At 38.0% G+C, this 18,636-nt stretch overlaps 1 protein-coding gene across 1 annotated transcript in view; it reads left to right on the top strand.

Moving 5' to 3' along the window:
* The window catches only part of cspg4 (chondroitin sulfate proteoglycan 4), a 68,369-nt gene extending 50,675 nt beyond the window's left edge, over window positions 1-17,694 (top strand). The window contains exons 7-11 of the mRNA XM_034879159.1: window positions 6,286-6,484; window positions 7,389-7,520; window positions 8,986-9,146; window positions 12,568-12,751; window positions 13,554-17,694. Of these exons, the coding sequence (XP_034735050.1) occupies window positions 6,286-6,484; window positions 7,389-7,520; window positions 8,986-9,146; window positions 12,568-12,751; window positions 13,554-15,427 (2,550 nt within the window). The 3' untranslated portion in view covers window positions 15,428-17,694. The remainder of the gene's footprint in view (window positions 1-6,285; window positions 6,485-7,388; window positions 7,521-8,985; window positions 9,147-12,567; window positions 12,752-13,553) is intronic.
* The last annotated feature ends 942 nt before the right edge of the window (window positions 17,695-18,636 follow it).

Here is an 18,636-nt window from a genome sequence, read left to right as displayed (position 1 = left end):
CTCTCTCTCTCTCTCTCTCTCTCTCTCTCTCTCTCTCTCTCTCTCTCTCTCTCTCTCTTTTTGTGTCAGCCTTTCTGCCATTGCCGTCTCTCATCTGAGCATTTTACATCTTAGCAGAATTATATAACTATCCAAACAGACGTGCTTTAAATTGCCAGCCTTGTCCCCCTTGCTTTTGTGAACATGACCAGTGTGTCATGTGAGCACAGTATATTTGTTTTATCCTCTATCAAAACACAGAGCAGGAGAGGTGTCACACCAAGTATTTGGATAATTAATTGGTTTCTTAGAGAGAAATACCACAGCTGTAAATGGGGAGATCTGAAATCAAAATGGAAACTCCCTTCTTTTCTCCATGTCCATATACTACCGTTTAGGCATTGAAAATGTCTGTCTTGTTGTTGCCTTTACTTCCCCAGGCCCAAATATAGAGTTGGAAACACACTGGTGTCCCCTGAACTTACTAAATCAGCCAAGATTTCAGATGCCCGGGCAGTTTGGAATACAGCCTCAGACATATGGGGCCCCTTAGAGCTTCAAACATTTAAAAGATGGCGGTATCCTGTTGAGTCATCAGCAAACTAAGTCTTTGGCCAATGGCAGCTTCTTCATTACTGCTTCCAAATGAAATATCAGCCATTGTGTCCAATCAAATTGAATTTGCAGTCCATCCTCTTAGGTGCTATATGCATTGATTGTTATATAAACCATCAATTTGCAAGGCAATTTTCAGATTAACTGCCCTAGATTGTCTGTTACCTCCCTGGAGTGCAGAGTAGGCTGATGGGGCCATCTAGTGTCAGGGATTGGGTTTTGCACTGTAACAGAAAAACAGAACTAGTACTGACAAACCTTAATGATTTAAAATGCCTGTGGTAGATATCAAGATAGAAGAAGTAAGTAATAAATAGAATAAGAGATGTTCTCAAACTAGTATTTTTATCTCACTTCCTAAATGCAGAGTTGGAGTTCCCTATGTAGATACATCTTGTATGTATACTCAGAAGGTGTGGTCAACATGCTATTAAAATCAATATCAGTCAGTCAATATACTATTATTGTACATAAATAATTGTCAATATACAGTATGTGGAACAAATTGCAGCATTCCCTAAAGATAAAAGAGTAACTTACTGTAACACCCCGCTGAATATCTTGTTTGTACTGACCTTCAGTGATTTAACCTTCCTGCCGGGATGTACAGGTGCACATAGGTCTCACTGGTGGAAGTAGCTACAGGTGGGACAGGACACACTTTTGACCACATGCGGTCAAAGGGGAATAGATAACAGCGACAAACAGCTTTCCAGCCTTGTTGTATGTTGCTCTCTAATTAGGTCTGTGAATCTTTTAAAATTGCTCCAGTTGGCATTAATTGGTGATACCTTTTGACACTGTAAACAAATAAAACCATGTTTGAGATGACAAGAAGCTTTTGTCTGGAGCCTGCGGTATTGTCGGAGCAAATGTTTTCAAAATGAAAACCATATTTTCTGTTGCCTTTTGTAATGAGATTGTCCCCACCCTCATCGAAAATAAATCATTGACAGCATTAGCTCAGTTGGTAGTCATGGGAGAATGATAATGAAGTACTGCGCCCGTTCATGAGAATGTGTTGAACACTAGAATGTGCCTGCCGTAATGCTTCATAATGCTGATAAAAGCAATTGGCAAGGGGGGTGGTGTTGTTATCAGTTAAGTCATCTTTGCATATATATATATATATATATATATTTATATATTTATATATTTATATGTTGTATATGTATAGAGAGAGAGAGACTCTCATGTACTTTTGATAAAGACAAGGATACAACAGAGGGAACTAACAACCTTTACTAACTGAGTTTAGATTTGGCTCAAAATGTTTAGGTTCAGTCTCCACTCCCCCACCAAGGGTGTGCTTCCGGACAAAACAGCAAGCTGTGCTCTCTGCAGCCCTGAGATAAACTGCCCTGAGGAGGTAGTGATTTTCTAAGGCCTGATAAAACAGGTTCTCTGCAGGCTTTAGCAGCAGGATGGATAAAATTATGCCCCGTTTGTTGATGTAGGCTGCCGGGATGATGGTGCTGTCAGTTCTATCTGAAATATCCTTGCAACCTATCAGTGGCTTAAAGTGAGGCAGAACCCTCATTTCCAGTAGGATGATGTGGCTTTCTTCCTCTGAAGTGACACGCCACCTACCGAGATCATCCAGGCAGGTTACCCCCATTCTGTCATGGAGGTGTCTGGCACATGAAAGGTTATTATCCCGAGAGGTAACAAGTCTCTGACTGCAGGTATCTAATGTGCAGCAGTCCTGGTGGGACCAAGAAGGTGTGCTGTCAACTTCTTGTATCAATCCATGTTTGACAAAATTCCAGCTGAACTCTTAAAGCGCCCATATTATATTTATTTTCAGGTTCATATTTGTATTTTGAGGTTGCATCAGAATAGGTTTACATGGTTTCATTTACAAAAACACCAAACTTTTGTTGTACCGCACATTGCTGCAGATCCTGTTTTCAGCCTGTGTGTTTCGGTCTCTGTTTTAGCTACAGAGTGAGACATCCTGCTTCTATACTATCTTTGTTGAGAGTTGCAAATGCTCTGTAGGTAGGTAAGATCACATCAGCTAGATAACTCTTCTCCAACTTTGGTCAGCACAAGGCAGGATTAGCTAGGAGACTTCTTCTAAACAATGATGCACTTGTGGAAAACCTGCAGAACAGTGACTTGTGAGTAGTTCTTTTGTACATTATGGTGAACTAGTGTGTGTTGTAGCTGTGTTTTGTCATTGAGAACAAGCTAGCATGCTGGTACTAGCATGGGCAACGTTAGCCACCTCGTCTCAGCCAGTGACGTAGAAAGCCGTGCAGATTTTGAACAGCTCACCCAGTGGACATTCAGAAACCCGTATCTCACTCAAAGCAGCTGGATGGATGTTTTTTTTCCCAAGTTTGTGGAGCAGAATAATAGAAGCACCAGAGACACAAAATAAGACCCCAAGTCCCCCCAAAAATATATCTTTTCAAAATGTTGGTACTTTAATATATATATACAGTTGAGCTGGGGGCCTCAATTCCCTCCAAGATGATTGTCTAGGGATTATCCCAAGTTTAGCAACCTGCTTACTTCCAAACATCAGCACCTCTGCTCTCTACAGACTGACACCCAAGGCAGATCAGTAAGAATTTAAATGACTAAATTCAGAGCAAAACAGGGATGAACACATATTTGATTATAGTGATTTAAATGCTGAAACAACTGTTATAAGTCAATTAGCCGTCGAAAGAAGCTGGAGAAGACTGTCCACCCCCAAAAATGAAACCATAGGTTGTTTGTCCAAGCAGCAATAACTATCCATATTTCCTTTTTATTGATAGGCATCGCTTTCTAGTGGCCAAAGTATGACAGAAGTTATGTAACACGGTATTAAGACCTAGAATGTCTGTTAAGGGTGGGTGGGATGGGTGCTGCCTAGGTCAAACAAACATAGGGCTTTCACCCAGGAGACTGGTGTTTGTGTTGTGTTACATTTTTAAAAGTTAATGGCAAGCCATTTTTAACACTATGTAGCAAATGGATCGATGTCACGTTCTTGTGCGTAATTACGTTAACAAATGTAATTAATGCTGTTGTGGTAATTAATCCAAACCACAATCTTTTTCTAAACTTAACGGTTTGTGTCTAAAGCTTATCAAATGCAACCGTTTCATTCATGAACAAGCTAGTACACAATAGTCACATTAGAAGATCCTTATCAGTATGATGTAAATAAAACAGCACATTTATTACCACATCCAACCAGAGGCCAAAAAGCCTTTGACAAAATTGTTTTTGACTTGCTAAATCTTTTCCAAATATTTATATGGGTTAGCAAATTGCTTATTCTTTATGTCTTACTTATGTCTTTTGAATGGAACCTCAGCACACATGCAGTACATGCAATTCTGAGTCAGGACCTTCAGACAGAAAATGAGAGCCTACTTTCAGTTACATCCGCAGTTGCGATACAAGCTGTAGAAATTGTGCCATGAACATGATCAGAACTGCTGATTTCACATACTTAAACCCTACTTATCTGTGAAGTCATCACCAATTTTTTTAAATTATAATTTGAGAGGAACAAAGATGCAATCTACCAGCAAAAATAGCACAAAGTGTGTAATGGTGGATTATGGCTTTGAACTGTTTGGTGATAGATGTTTGATGGAGTGTCACACTGAATGGGATGTTAAGTGGACTGCAAGGCAACTAAATTATACACTTCACAACACATGTGTTGTATTGAAACAGTTTATATGGGTCTAAAATACCAGAGATGACATAGAGGACTGAAAGAGACAGCTATTGTGTTAGTTTCACAACAACTGTCTCAGAGAATTTAACTCACTTTGAAAGTGTGAAAAACAGAGAAATGGAGCAAAGGTTTTGGAGCCACTTTAACAGGATGTCGGCTGGTCATTCAGTCCACCATTTAGGTTAAAAATAAAATTTTAGATTTTGGATATCTCAATACATATTTTCTGGATTGCTAGTACAATGTAGACTTCTATCAACTGTTCAAAATATTTACTTGATCAATAGTCTCTTTTAGGACCAAATACCTGCTACATTCCCAGCATACCCAGCTTTTTATTAAGTGCAAATTTTTATGCTGACACACTAAACTCAGGTGGAGGTGAACACACTAGCTAAAACATGCTGAACATCAGCATGTCATTGTGATTGTGAGCATGCTGGCATTAGCATTTAGCCCAGAGTGCCAGCTGTGCAAGTACAGCCTGTCAGAGTTGCTAGCGTAGCTGTAGGTTTTTGTTCTTCTTTTGATTAATGTTTTGAATTTGAGCAACTAGGCACTTTCTGCCTTAGTGCTGTATTGTCTTCAGCTTAAGAGTCTAGATCTACATTTGGATTACATAGCCTACAGTGTGAACTTAAATACTAGATTTGGTATTCAATTGAAGAAAAAAAGATCTCCCTAAAGCATCACTGTTGGGAACAGTTGTGGCCTAGTTAATGTAACATATGCCTTTCTGGCTCGCTTGTATTATTTGGTGGCGCCTTTTCAAAGTCCCATGGAAAATCGTGAATATGTAGACAATGTAATATCACACTATTGTTTATAAAGCACAGCTATGATAACCGCAGCATTAGCAGGAACATTTTCTGCAATTTTATCAGTTTGTTTTTAAAGCAGCTTACAGTTACTCCTTCATAAATACTTATTTTTTCTTAATGGGTAATATCCTCAGCAGACCAGGATGCAACACTTCTATTAGACAGGTTGAATTTGAAGTTTTAACTTTTAGTTTCACAGCTGGAAGACGTCTTGCTCCTATGCTTTATCTATGTTATTTCTCTCTCTTTTAACTCTTTATTTACACATGCGACCCACACGTGAAGTTAACTTAGGGAATTAGTATCTGGCATAGAGATAGGTTGAGAGAAACTGGACTCACCAAAAGAAAATTAAAGTTAATTACATTGCTTCTAGTCCTTCAACTCTTACATACTCTGCATATGTTTAATATGTAGACAATTTTTGCTTATACATGCAACATGTCATAAATTAATTTCTAAATATAACTGACTCTCAGTGATTGACACCTTAAGCTTTAATATCCACAACGGAGTCTTCTTTTCTCCGCTCCAAACTGCCAGAAGGCTTCTGCCTCTTCATCTTGAGTCTTGAGAAAATAGCAGGGAGAGAGGTATCAGAGGGCGGATGGCTTTGGAGATCGATATGTGCTTCTTACTGCAGGGCACCCTCAGCTCACTTTCCCAACTGAATCTGGCTATTTAAGAATGTCTTTCTGGGGATCTGGCCCATTTCTTTCAATTAATGTTCCTTTCAGCCAGCCAACCATTAGAAGTCCATTAAAGCCCCTCCACCCAGGGAGAGTCATTCAGTCTGTGCTACTGTGCTCCATCTTCTGATAACAGGAGCGACCAGACTGCCACGGAGAAATAATTAACCTTTTAAATTGTTTCTTTGGAGGTGGCTGTTGGTAGGACGGCTTTTGTACCCACTTTCTTTTTAGTTCTGTATTTCTTAATTTGTTTTGTTACTTTTGGTTGGTTTCTTTGGAAGTTATTTTGTTACTCGGATATACATTAATATACAGCATCATATTGTCTTTTATAGACAAAGAAATCTCCAATTATTTTAAAATAAACTCCTGACACCTTAGATTACCTTGAATTACCTTCCTCCAAACATAACTCAGACTGGGTCGTCTGAGGTGTCTTTTCATCTCGGTTTCTCTCTGTCTCTCTCCTACTGTCTTTGATATCTCACAGGTTCTTGCTGGAGAGGAAGCGGACATTACCCCCAGCATGCTGAACACTGAGGACGCGGATACCCCTGCAGAGGAACTGGTTTACCACGTTGAGGTGCCAAACAATGGGATGGTGGCGTTGAAAGAGGCGCCTGAGGAGGGCATCCTAAATTTCACACAGGCTCACCTAAACAAAGGGGAGGTCATCTTCATTCACGAGGGTGAGGCCTCTGAAATGTTTTTTTTAATGCTACATCAGTGTACTGTATATTTATCTATGACTACTACTCTCTTAGACTGATGGCTACATCATTTTTAAACCTATCACACTGTCTGAGTGTCTAAGCAGAAATCTGAAAGTAAGGTGGAAAGTAGCAAATTAAAATTACTCATGTTACTGTAATTGAGTAGTTTTTTGTGTACTTTTAGTTTTTGAAGTAGTTTTTTTAAATCTGTCATTTTACTTTTACTAAAGAATGTTTTATTGAAAATGTTTTACTTTGTTACATTTTAAATCACATAAGTGTCTGTCAACAATCCATGTTGGATTTATCTTTTTGCCCTTTTCCAATGGCAAAAGACTGTGATTTAATTAAATAAACATATGAAGTATAAATAGGATAAAAAATAAATATAAACATATATTAGTAAAAAAAAATATCTCCCTCTGCTGTTGAAAAGCAAATAAGTAACTTTTACTTTTACTACATTTTTAATGATCTTCTTTTTACTTTCACTTCAGTAAATTTTTGTACAGGTAATTTTACTTTACTGCTTATTACTAAAATTAAAACAGTCATAGTTTTAATTTTAGTCTTATGGTGTCTTACTATTGCTTGTTGATTTTTTTATATTCTGCTTTTTTATAACTGCTTTTAACTCCTTACTACTGTAGCACTTTGAGATTTCATTTGAAATGGAAAGGGCATTATAAATAAAATGTGTTATTATTATTGAATGTTCATCAAAGTAATAGTACTTTTACTTAAGTAGAATATTTTAAGTTACATTTTGTTGTCAAATAAGTAATATAATAAACATGTAGTAGATGTAAATGAGTATAATAATAAGGGGGAAATACCAGTATGACCAGTAAGCCACATCCAAACCCTTGTGTTCCTCCAGGTGAGGAGTCAGGTGGTTTCAGTTTCACAGTGACAGACGGAGAACACACATCTCCTCTCTACCAATTTGTTGTCACGGCCAGGCCTCTCACCATCACCATGGCTACGCAGGAGGAACTCATGGTATTTCCAGGTAAGATGCCAAAATCCTTCCGATTTTAAACTCTGAAAACGACAGTGATGGAAGGATTACCGCGGGTGTGTGATCACTCAACAACCCAGTCAATGCAGAAGTATAAGAATAGGTTTTTGTTAACTGTTGTATTTTTCTGTCTTGTATCTATGTCAGACATACAAAACATGGTCAAAAGAGATGTACAGTTTGTCCAATGTTTTTAGAGATTTTTTCCAAAACACAACAATTATATATTCAGCGTGCACATAAGAAAGGTTTCCCATATTTTTCTTCTCACTCCAAAGGTTACAGACAGTAGGAGTATACAAATTAAACATTCAGGACATGAAGGAAGATCATAACAATAGTCAACATAACAAGAAACAAAATACACCTTTCCTCCAAATATCTTTGATTACAGGACATAGATGTTGTGTCCCTCAATCCTTCGTGAGTTGGTCAGGGTGTTTGTTTTGATCTCCTGTTACACTTACACTTACATGGAGTAACACTTTACTGTATATTTTAAAACTTTGATAATATATTGATAAAAAAAAAAAATCTCTGTATTATATCTGCACATTCTATTCGGCAAACTGTGACTCATACTTATTGTTAATTTTGTACCAAAGTAAATGTACAAATGAATTTTTCTACTTTAGTAACCTCTTATTCTAAAGCTGTTTCAATTTGATTTGAGACTTACTTCTGCTAAAGACCGACTACAGTGTGGCCAGAATTGGTAATTACAAAAAAACTGGATAAATCATTTGCTTTAATTTCTTAAGATTCTCTTCAGTCCGTTGTTTTTAAGAAATTAAATATGTAGCACAAACTCAATGATTAATGTCAGTTACACCGTGCCTATGCAGTGATTAGCCTCTACAAGCTACTTGCCAGCAGTCCAAGAAAGCTTGAAGCTGCAAAAACTCTGACTGTGGTAAATACATCGAGGATGCATTTCATTTCATTCATAAGAGGAAGATTATCTATGTGCGTCTTACAAAGGTGATAGGGTCTAGCTTTATGCAAACTCTTCCTTTTACAGTCCAAACTTGATTTAAAATGTTCCAGTACACCAAAGAGAAGTTGTTTTGTTCAAGCCTGATAAAAATGTTGCTTCATTAGCAAGGACCACAACAATATCTAATTTAAAGATTTAATAAATGCTTTATTGTAAGGATTGTTAAAAACATAGGAATAGATTTGGATGGTGGGTGAAATTGAAATGAGATGTCGTCTGTTTGTACTGGACTGACACTCTCCCCCCCTCCCCCAGTCATGCTAAAGTTTTGTGCATGAGACGAGATGAGGTGTCATGTTTTTGAAAGCTTGCATAAAATTTGGGAAAGACACTCTCCCCCCCATCAGGAAACTCTTCTGCACGGTATGTGCATGATTTACTGTAAGCACTACAGTTTTAAGCAATTGTGTGTGCGTGTGTGCGTGTGTGTTTGCGTGTGTGTGTGTGTGTGTTTCACAGGAACGAGGCAGTCCATCACAAGTGCCAATCTGGGGGCTGTAACCAATGAGGATGGAAATGAGATAAGCTACTCTCTTATCCGCCCACCTCGTTTGGGAAGGCTCATCCTGGCCAATGTCAAGAACCAGTATGAGGAAATTACCCGCTTCTCACAAACACAGGTAATTACTCTTCAGTGCGTGACGGTAAATGTGTTTTTCTGGGATGCATTTCTTTTAGGAGACATTTAACTACTTCCCCTCCCCTTCCATATATATATATATATATATATACTATACAGTATGTACAGTACGTGTGTGTGTGTGTGTGTGTGTGTGTCTGTGTGTGTGTGTGTGTGTGTGTGTGTATGGGTGTGTGTCATCCCATTGTATAAATCTGGTGACTCACACATTTTTGTACTTTGTCATTTCTCAAAAATACTTGAAAAACTATTTGTCACAAGAAATCATTTCATTGATAAAAAACATGTACTAATGGACCGTGAGTATGGATTCAGATCCTGTAGATCAACATCTATGGCACTAATGGAATTAGGAGAAGGATTAACAAATTGTGTTGAAAACTAAAACTATGCAGTGGGGATTTACATTGATCTAACAAAAAAAAGCAAGGTGTTGTACTTGATCATAAACTGTACTGGAGGCACCACATTAAATATCTGTGCATGAAGATGGCCAGTAGGTATACCGATCAAAACTAGATACATATTGAAACTAAATACAGTAAATGCTCTGTTCTGCACGCCACTTTTAGCATATATGTTATATTGTGTATGTGCACATTGCAATAAAGAACAATCAGGATACTAAATCACACCGGGTATTCTGAGCACATTAATCATCTTTTTTTGAATTCACATTTTATGTTTATAGTTTAAGAAAATAATTTGCCATGTTACATACGCACAATGTGTAATGATAGAGACAGGGAATTCATCTTTGAGGAAAATGTATGTTTAAACAACCTCTTGTGCGTACTGCTGTTAAAAGCCTGGTTGTTTCAGCCTGTCGGGCTGGACAATGACATCAAACAGAGCCATTCAGGTCAAAAATAGAAAGAAAGAAAGAAAGAAGGAAAGAAAGAAAGAAATCCATGCTTAACAAATACAGAAAGGAACAGACCGAAACATTATAATGGAATTGTAATGTAATCTAATGTAACGGTGTTGTTTTATTGTTGTATTGTTGTAAGTTGTTGTAAGACCTGAAAATGTGTATTCTGTATTTCCATATCTATTTATTTTGTAATAATATGATATTGTGAGGTAGGGGCAGAACCTGATCAGCTGTATGCTTCCGCCCGCTCCTTCTCAAACTCATCCTCCTTTTTAATTATCTTTTGGTCTTTGGTCAATTCTGATTGTTTGTGTTTTAATTTGTCTAGTTGTGTTTTCTTTTGGAACATTGTTGATTGTTGGAGTTAAATAATAAATCAAAATCAAATTATAAAGTGAAAACAGTTTAAAATAAAGAAAAGCAAACAGTAAAACACATTAAAGGAAGAAAAACAATGAATAAGTGTGTGGATAGAAAAAGAATTCCAGGAAAGCCTGAATTGATGAACTTTTTCGTAATAATCAGTTGCGTTAAGGGGGCACTGTAAGTTCAACTATTATTCAAATAAATCCTCTCAACCTTTGGGTTAAACATTACTATTAATAGCAGGTTTGTGTAACTAAGCAGTCATAGCTCTTTGAGGCACTCCAGAAGGTCTGCTGCATAGACCATCAGAGAGACATCTGAGAAGACATAATGCTGCTGTAATGCATAAAAGCACAGCTAATCCTCCTTTCCACACAGACTGCTGCTGTGGAACTCACCGCTCTCCCAGTGGAAATAAAGTCAGTTAAATGCTTGCGGTTGCAGCTTTTAACTCGTCTGAATATTTTAAAGGTCTGCTCAGAACTGTGCTGTTATTTCGTTTATTTTACTCACCGTGCAGGATTTTTAATTTTATATTCTAAAAGCCAAAGCAACATATTCAATAGTAAAGCTCACTCAATCTAGAGTAAAACTAAAACTTTGTGTTTGTTGACATGACAGAAAATTGATGACTGTAAATAATGACCTCACATTCTTCTGTCTCACCTAACATCAGATAATAATGTGTTTTGACTTTTGAAATGTACTTAAGGGGAACTGCAAATGTGCACACAGACAAGTATTTTTATGTTAAGTTCACATACATTGTTGTTGTTTTCCATGAGACAACGTGTACCAAAAATTATCACATCATCTATAACTGCAGTACTTTTTGTACATGCATGCAATATGAGTGCAACATGTTCCTCTTGTTCACCAGCAGGGGGCCTCATTGAATATGAGTTTGTGCCATTGTGATGTTTAAGGTCACCATCAGCATGAGCATACACGCTAATAAGAATTTTTTTCCTAGACAATTTCAATTGTATGTTAAGACTGTGTTACTGTAGTCTTGCATTAAATTGGATCATTGTTAAAAAAGCTGCTGCATGTATTGGACAGAGTTGGAGAGGATTTAAATAGACACTGGGGCCACAGGCACAGAATGATACTTTTAGGAAATCTATTGCAGCATTTTTTAGTAACCTCAAAGTAAGTTGCAATAATCAAGTAACATGCTAAAAAAAAGTCAAATTCTGGTCACTCTGAGTCCTGAAGTATAATAAAATGCCTTAGGCTTTTACAGTAATGGTTTACACCTACATGTTTATGAAAGGAACTTTTCATCAGGGTGTGGCCCCTGATTTCAAAGAGCTCCTTTGTTCATTTATTTATTTTGAGTTTACTTATTGTCTTTAAAACAAAGCAGCACTTCTCTTTTCAGTATACTCAGATTACATATTCAAATATCCAAAGATCTATCTCTTAAAACATTACTGATGGTATTTTTTGCATTTACTGGATTTACTCATTTGGTTAAGGTATATGTAGGTACAGGTACACAACTTGACCATGTTGTACCACCCATGCATCGTAGGCCCAGTGTTTGTGACAGTCTGTGACAGTGTGTTCTTGTTGGGTCTGTGTCTGATGTTTTTCCTGACATCTGACTGTGCTTGGATGAGCATGAGAACAAATTCTTGCCCTGCAAAACCTCTCTGATTAGAATGTGACAAATAATCTAACACCACGTTGAGCTGAAAACATGATGACTTTAGTTATTCAGTTATTTAGTGTGTGTTTGTGTGTGCATGCACGAATGCACTGTGTGTGTGTGTCTGTGTGTGTCTGTGTGTGTGTCAGCCATTTTAGCTTTGAGATTTCTTTTTGAAATGTAAAGGGCATTATAAATAACATTTATTATTATTAAAATTTATTTAGTTCCCATTTTACTGTGGTTTTTACAATCGTCAGAAGGTGAAAATACCAATTCACGTTATTATAAAATATATTTTAGCGAACTATGATGTCACTCTATAAAATCCCTCAAGTAAAAACTACTGACTGCAAATGGGAGGTCAAAAAGAAAGCTCATATTGGGGGATAAAATCATACTCCTGGGGATATAGTAGATACTTGACCAAAATAATCAAGGTCCCAAAGATATTTTAACGTAATTAGTGATTTTGAATACGATTTTTTTGTTTCCCCTGACCCACAGCTGGAGTCAGGAGCAGTCTACTATGAGCACCAGATACCTGAGGAACCTTTTTGGGTGGTGAAGGACTCCGTAGAGCTAACTCTGTCATCCCAACCAGCCCCGGATGTCCGTCACATTCTGCCCATCACCATCTCTTACTATGCTGCTCACAGCAACATCTCCTCACAGCTGTGGAAGAACAAAGGTACAATCTAATATCTAATTTTACAATTTAAATAAAAACCAATCAAATGTATCCCACAATTGTAGTTATTATATGAAGAATTCCGCAGATGTTGAGATGCAGAGGTGAGTGGTCAAGCTTGTAAAGCCCTTTTAGAGAGCTCCGTCTAAAATAATAGCACGAGAGTTACAATGTGGAGATATTGTTTAAACCAGGTGCAGCCTTGGTAACATTGTATCTATTAATTTATTTAAATATCTAACTTTTATTCAGTGTAGATTTGCAGAGCACACTTACAGCAACACCTTGTTACCCTGGTCACTTTAAATTTGTAATTTTCTAAAGTAGGCTAAGTGTTGTATATTGTTCCATGTTTGCAATGTTTTTTCAAGAATAATACTCTATGTAAAATTCTCATAAAGGGTTCAAACAAGCTTCTATGGAAGCTTGGTCATTGATTTTCAATCATTTAAAAAATGATTCCATGGTAAAACATTCTGGTCATATTCACAGTATTGTACATTTATGATGAATCTGCCATTATGCTTGGAAATTGCAGCTTGTTCTTCAATTTAGTTTTTTATAGTTTTAGAATAACTTTTGTATCATATTCCCTTAATAGTCCAAAGCCATTAAGGGACTTATCACCTTTGCTTCTATTACTGCCAAAACAACAAGCCATGCTGTCTTTCCTATGTGCTAACAGCAGAAATGCCCTGTGCTGTGTGAATAAATGTCAACAGTTGACAGCTAAAACTGTATAGAAATTATCTTTCAAAACGGAATTGGATGACAATTCAAATGGCTGTTTGTATCTTTTCAGGTTTGGAAATTGTGCAAGGCCAGAGGCAAGCCATTGACAATTCAATTCTTGACGCCTCAAACCTTTTGGCTATCCTACCTGATGTTAAGCAAGACGATGTGGATGTGGTTTTTGAGATTAGGCGTTTCCCTGACCACGGTCGTATCACCCTGGGTGGTCAAGACCTGCCCCGTAATGCCCCAACCTTTATGCAGGAAGATGTAGCTCAAGGAAAGCTAGAGTATCTCCATGATGACTCAGGGGTTTCCTTTGACAGCTTCTCTTTCAGAGCTCGTCTGAAGTCTGAGGGTCAGGGTGTGGCTTCACCTGCCAAAGCCGTGGTCCTGGAGGAGATATTTAACATCTCAATCAAACGTCGGGGCTCTGACTCCCCCGACCTAGTCACTATAGACATGCTCTTGGAGGTTCTTCAAGGCTCTATGACCATTTTGACCCAGAAGCATCTTAACACTCAAGACGAGGACAGTCCGCCAGATGAGGTGCATTTCAAAGTGACCAAAGCCCCTATCAATGGTCGACTAGTCACACTAGACTCATTTACAATGGACCCTATCTCTGAGTTCACACAGGAGATGGTCAATCGCGGGCAGGTGGGCTTCATCAGCGATGGCAGCCTTGCTGATGGCTTTATGGAATTCATTGTGTCCGATGGAGAACACCAAACAGAGCCCTACACGCTCCACATCGGCGTCTTAGCTCGCATCCTGTTTCTCGACAAAGCCCCAGAGATCAAGGTGAAGCAAGGCGATGATGAGACCCTGGTGACTGAGGAGATGTTGAGGGCCACTACAGGGGGCCCTGTTGAAGAGGATATTCTTTACAAGATCACAAGTGTCCCTAAGTATGCAGCTGTCATGGTAGACCGGCAGCCTACATCCGCCTTCACACAGACACAGATCAAAGAAGGTCGAGTCAGTGTTCGCTTTGTTAAGTCCACTTCACCCCGAGACAGCGTTGCATTCATAGCCCGTAGCAAGGCTGCTAATGTCTCCTCTGTCCTCAACATCACAGTCCAGCCTCTGGCCAACATTGCTCAGGATCCTCTCCTACCCCAAGGTGCTCTTGTCCAACTGGACAGGAAACTTCTGGATGCAACTCCCCTGGCAAACAAGACCAGAACCTCCCCAACATTCACTGTCATCCAGCAACCCCAGGGGGCTCGTTTTGTAAGTACTGGCAGTCCTGGTGCAGGTCAGCCAGTGGAAACATTCAGCCAAAAGGAGCTGGACGAGGGCCGTGTGGCTATGGAAATTCTAAATAGTGCTTCTGGATCACGAGGTAGTGTCAGTCAGGATGAGGCCCGCTTCCTGCTCAAAGCCCATGGGGTTCCTCCTGCAGAATGTGTGTTTTCCTTCCAGACGGCCCCCTACAATGCCTCTGGGGTCTACCTTGCCACTCTGTTGAGGATTCCCTCAGAAGCCTCGAAGGGCAGTAATGACCTCCCTGGTGTGGCTGGGTCTCCTCGTTCCACCCCAACTAGCCCCCACTGGCGGGGCAACATGGACTGGCCCCACGAAGATGCCCTCACCACAACATCTTCTGGCACTAGCTCCCATAAGAAACCACATGTTCACCGGCGTAGCAACTTCTGGTCTATTCTCATCCCAATCCTGGTAATCCTTCTTCTCTTGTTGCTGGCAGCCATCTTGGCCTACTACCTGATTCGTAAAAACAAGACAGGCAAGCACGACGTTCAGACAGCGGCAACCAAGCCCAAAAATGGAGAGGTAGCCAGCGCAGAAACCTTTCGCAAAACTGATCCGGCCAATAACATCCCAATGTCAAACATGGACTCCAAAGCCGCAGACCCAGAGTTGTTGCAACACTGTCGGACAACAAACCCGGCCTTGAAAAAGAACCAGTACTGGGTCTGAGACACTTTGAGATAAGACACAGAAGGAGGTGGATCCTCCCTCTGTCTCCTAAAATCATTCCTTTCAGTATTAAAGACCTCTTGCCACATCAGTTTAAATGAAAATAATGTTTTGAAACCATTGGTTATTTACTTATCTCAACTGTGGACCAATTCTCAGGCAATGAAACACTGAATTTTTATTGGCAAAGAAAGAGGCAGTTTCTTATCTAAGGAGGCTCAGGCCATGTCTATTTATTTTAGTTGTATCATTCCTCCTTGTCAAAGGGCACAAAGGAAGACATAAACATGCCATGTGTTTGCAAAACGTATCTTGGGGGTGCTCTGTCATTGTATTCCATATGATATCATACGCCAATATTATTCATTTGAGTGGATAGGTGATTTAAAGTTGTGATGGCTTGGTTCTAGATTTTGGTTCATCAGGATAGTCGATAAGCCTTGTACATAGACAATGAGGTAAATATATGCTGCATTAACAAGAAGATCAAAAACTGCCTCTTTGTTTTTTCTATTTAATTTTTCAATGTTTTTAAGGTACCGCTGTATTGTGTTTCTCAGGGCTAAATTCAGTTTAAAGAAACAGAACAAGGTTTTGGAAAATATGCTAATTCATTTGTTTTCTTTCAAGAGTTAGATGACAAGATATATACCACCATGTCTGAGAGTGGTATCTATCTCCTCTACTAACTTTCGGTAAGAGAGCAAATAAGCTTAATTCCCAAAATGTCAAACTTTGACTTTAATATTGTCACACAATACCATTTTACTTTTACTTTTGTGTGGAAAGAAGACGGTTTGATACTAAAAACTGTTTAAAATGAAGATCTTGTTGCAACAACTTGCACAGGTTTTATTGAATTTAGCTCAAGAGTTATGTCATCATCTGGCATAGGTTATTATTTCTGCATGCTTCCAAAGTGCTTGTAAATATTCACTGGACTGACACAGCACTGACAACACTACTACACAGTTTGTAGACCAAAGCCAGAAGGTATTTCAGTAGTATTGCTCTTTAACCGTATTGGCTGACAGGCAGGTGTGAGGTTATCTCTAACCAGGATGTTTTCAGTTTCCAAATCTCCAATTAAGAGTTCATAAAAAAAAGGTTGGTGCTGTGTTGGGGATAATGAATAAAATGCTCAGCTGGTTAGGTTACATTGATTTAAAATGAAGACATTGACAGTTTGTTTTTCTTCACAGCTATTTTTGATGTTAAGCATTCCATATGTAAGCTAAATATAAAGCCTGTCATAAATTTAAATCATGTGATTTACAGTATTTTACTCTTTAGACTTATTTTGTATGTTGAAACTAGAAAGAGTGTTAATGTAAATCAGACTCCTTTTGTTCCTCTTTTCATTTATCTGGTTGTTGAATGTTGAATTAAGTACTTTAGGTGAAGTAGAAAGTGTATTATGAGAAGATCAGATAACTTTTTTCATCCACTAAAGAAAAGAAAGACAACAGTTTCTTTTCTAAAAAGTGTTTGACTATTTGCTGTACATTTCTTTTTTCAAACTGTATACCGATGACACCTTATTCTTTGTTAGTCATATACTGAATATACAATAGTTACTTTGCAGTGTTTGTCTATTGATCTTATATTTTTGTAATGTTTTGAGAGCAGGAGATGTAGGTTGAGATTTTACAGACAGTACAGAGCTCAGGAAGTGATGCGTTTGCAGGAGACTGTGCATTTCCAGTGGCATCTCGTACAGATAGCTGAAATAAAAATATGGGTTTCTCCTTCAGGATATCGCATCCACATCTTACCAGTTTTATGTGTAAATATTTCGCTTAAGTAAGACTTTTAAGGCTTGATTAACTTTTCAACATATATATATCATGTTTTGTGTCAAAGGTACATGTAACTACTTTTAATTAGATTGATCAACCACAAAGTATGCCTGTGTCTGTTTGTGTGTCTGTGTCTGTTTGTGCTGTGTGTTTGTGAAGGTGCCCATCACTCCACTCTTCTGTTTTCTGCTTACTAAAGGCTGAGTTCATTGGAGTTCATCACCACCCCTCAGTTTTCATTATTTATTATTTCTGTCACTCCCCATACATCAAGTCATACTCAAGTTATGTGTTTTGTCAAAGATTAAGCTGTAATCTGTAAACTGCAGGTACCTTTAAAAAATAATAATAATACAAAGCAATGTTCAGATTCTGGAACAAGAGAAATGTCTATTGCTGTAGAATGCCTCTGAGCTTGTTCTCGGCACTAATGGAAATAAAAACGTTAATGCAACAAACCTGCTTTAATTGTTTTCAGTCAGTGACTTGATTGTTCTTATGTTAAAAACTCTTTAATTCTTTTCACATTTTTCAATTTCCTTTTTTTCGTCCAATTAAGAAATGTTTGAAAGTGCTAAGAAATTCATTCATGTGTGTGTGTGTGTGTCTTCATGTCTAGATGACTATTGGGCTGAAGGAGCACATTACTCCACTAACGGCCTGTTTTAATCACCACTTAGTACACTTTAAAACTAAATGTGAAATTTTAGTTATTACTAAACAACAAGGCAAATTTCTCAATTGTTTTTTCCCTTAAGTAACTTAAAGTCTCTCATGTCGGTTAACAAGTGTCACTGGCTGTTTCCAGAGCCAGACTTCAGACAGTGCATTTGCTGTCTTTGCCACAAAGCTTTGGAATAGTTTACTTGTCACTGTTAGATCTTCCAAAATCCAGTGACACATGCTTTTGCTTTTCTGAACAGATGTTTTTGCTCTTTAGTAGTATGGAATTTCTGTTTTAGTTATGTTTTGTTGCTGTTGTGCCTGCCTGATATTTCACGTTAAAGGCTTTTATTGTTAACGTGTTAATCTTTGTTTCAAAATCTTTACTCACATAATTTTAGACTACAAATTGTAACAATATAAAAGATTGCCTGTCTTTGAAAAAAACTGTTTTTGTTGTTGTTTTTTTCAATTTTGTTTCTTTGATTTGTGGTCATAGCAGTTGAATAATATAGTACATTTAGTTTAGAGTTGCACTATGTATTTGACACACTTTCAGAGCATGTTTATTCCAAGAAAAACTTGTGTATTCTGGCTAAGGTGTTAGGGATGGTGATTATTATCTTGTATTTGTAGTTTATTTGACTTTCAAACAATATTATTTAAATTTGACTAAATTTAAGTTTAGTAAATCTGGGCAAAGATATAGTGAATTAAAGACAATAGACCGTTCATTTTATTTAAAAT

The sequence above is a fragment of the Etheostoma cragini genome, chromosome 8 (genome assembly GCF_013103735.1).
Source record: "Etheostoma cragini isolate CJK2018 chromosome 8, CSU_Ecrag_1.0, whole genome shotgun sequence".
Classification (NCBI taxonomy): domain Eukaryota; kingdom Metazoa; phylum Chordata; class Actinopteri; order Perciformes; family Percidae; genus Etheostoma; species Etheostoma cragini.
This window is presented reverse-complemented; position numbering and strand designations above follow the sequence as displayed.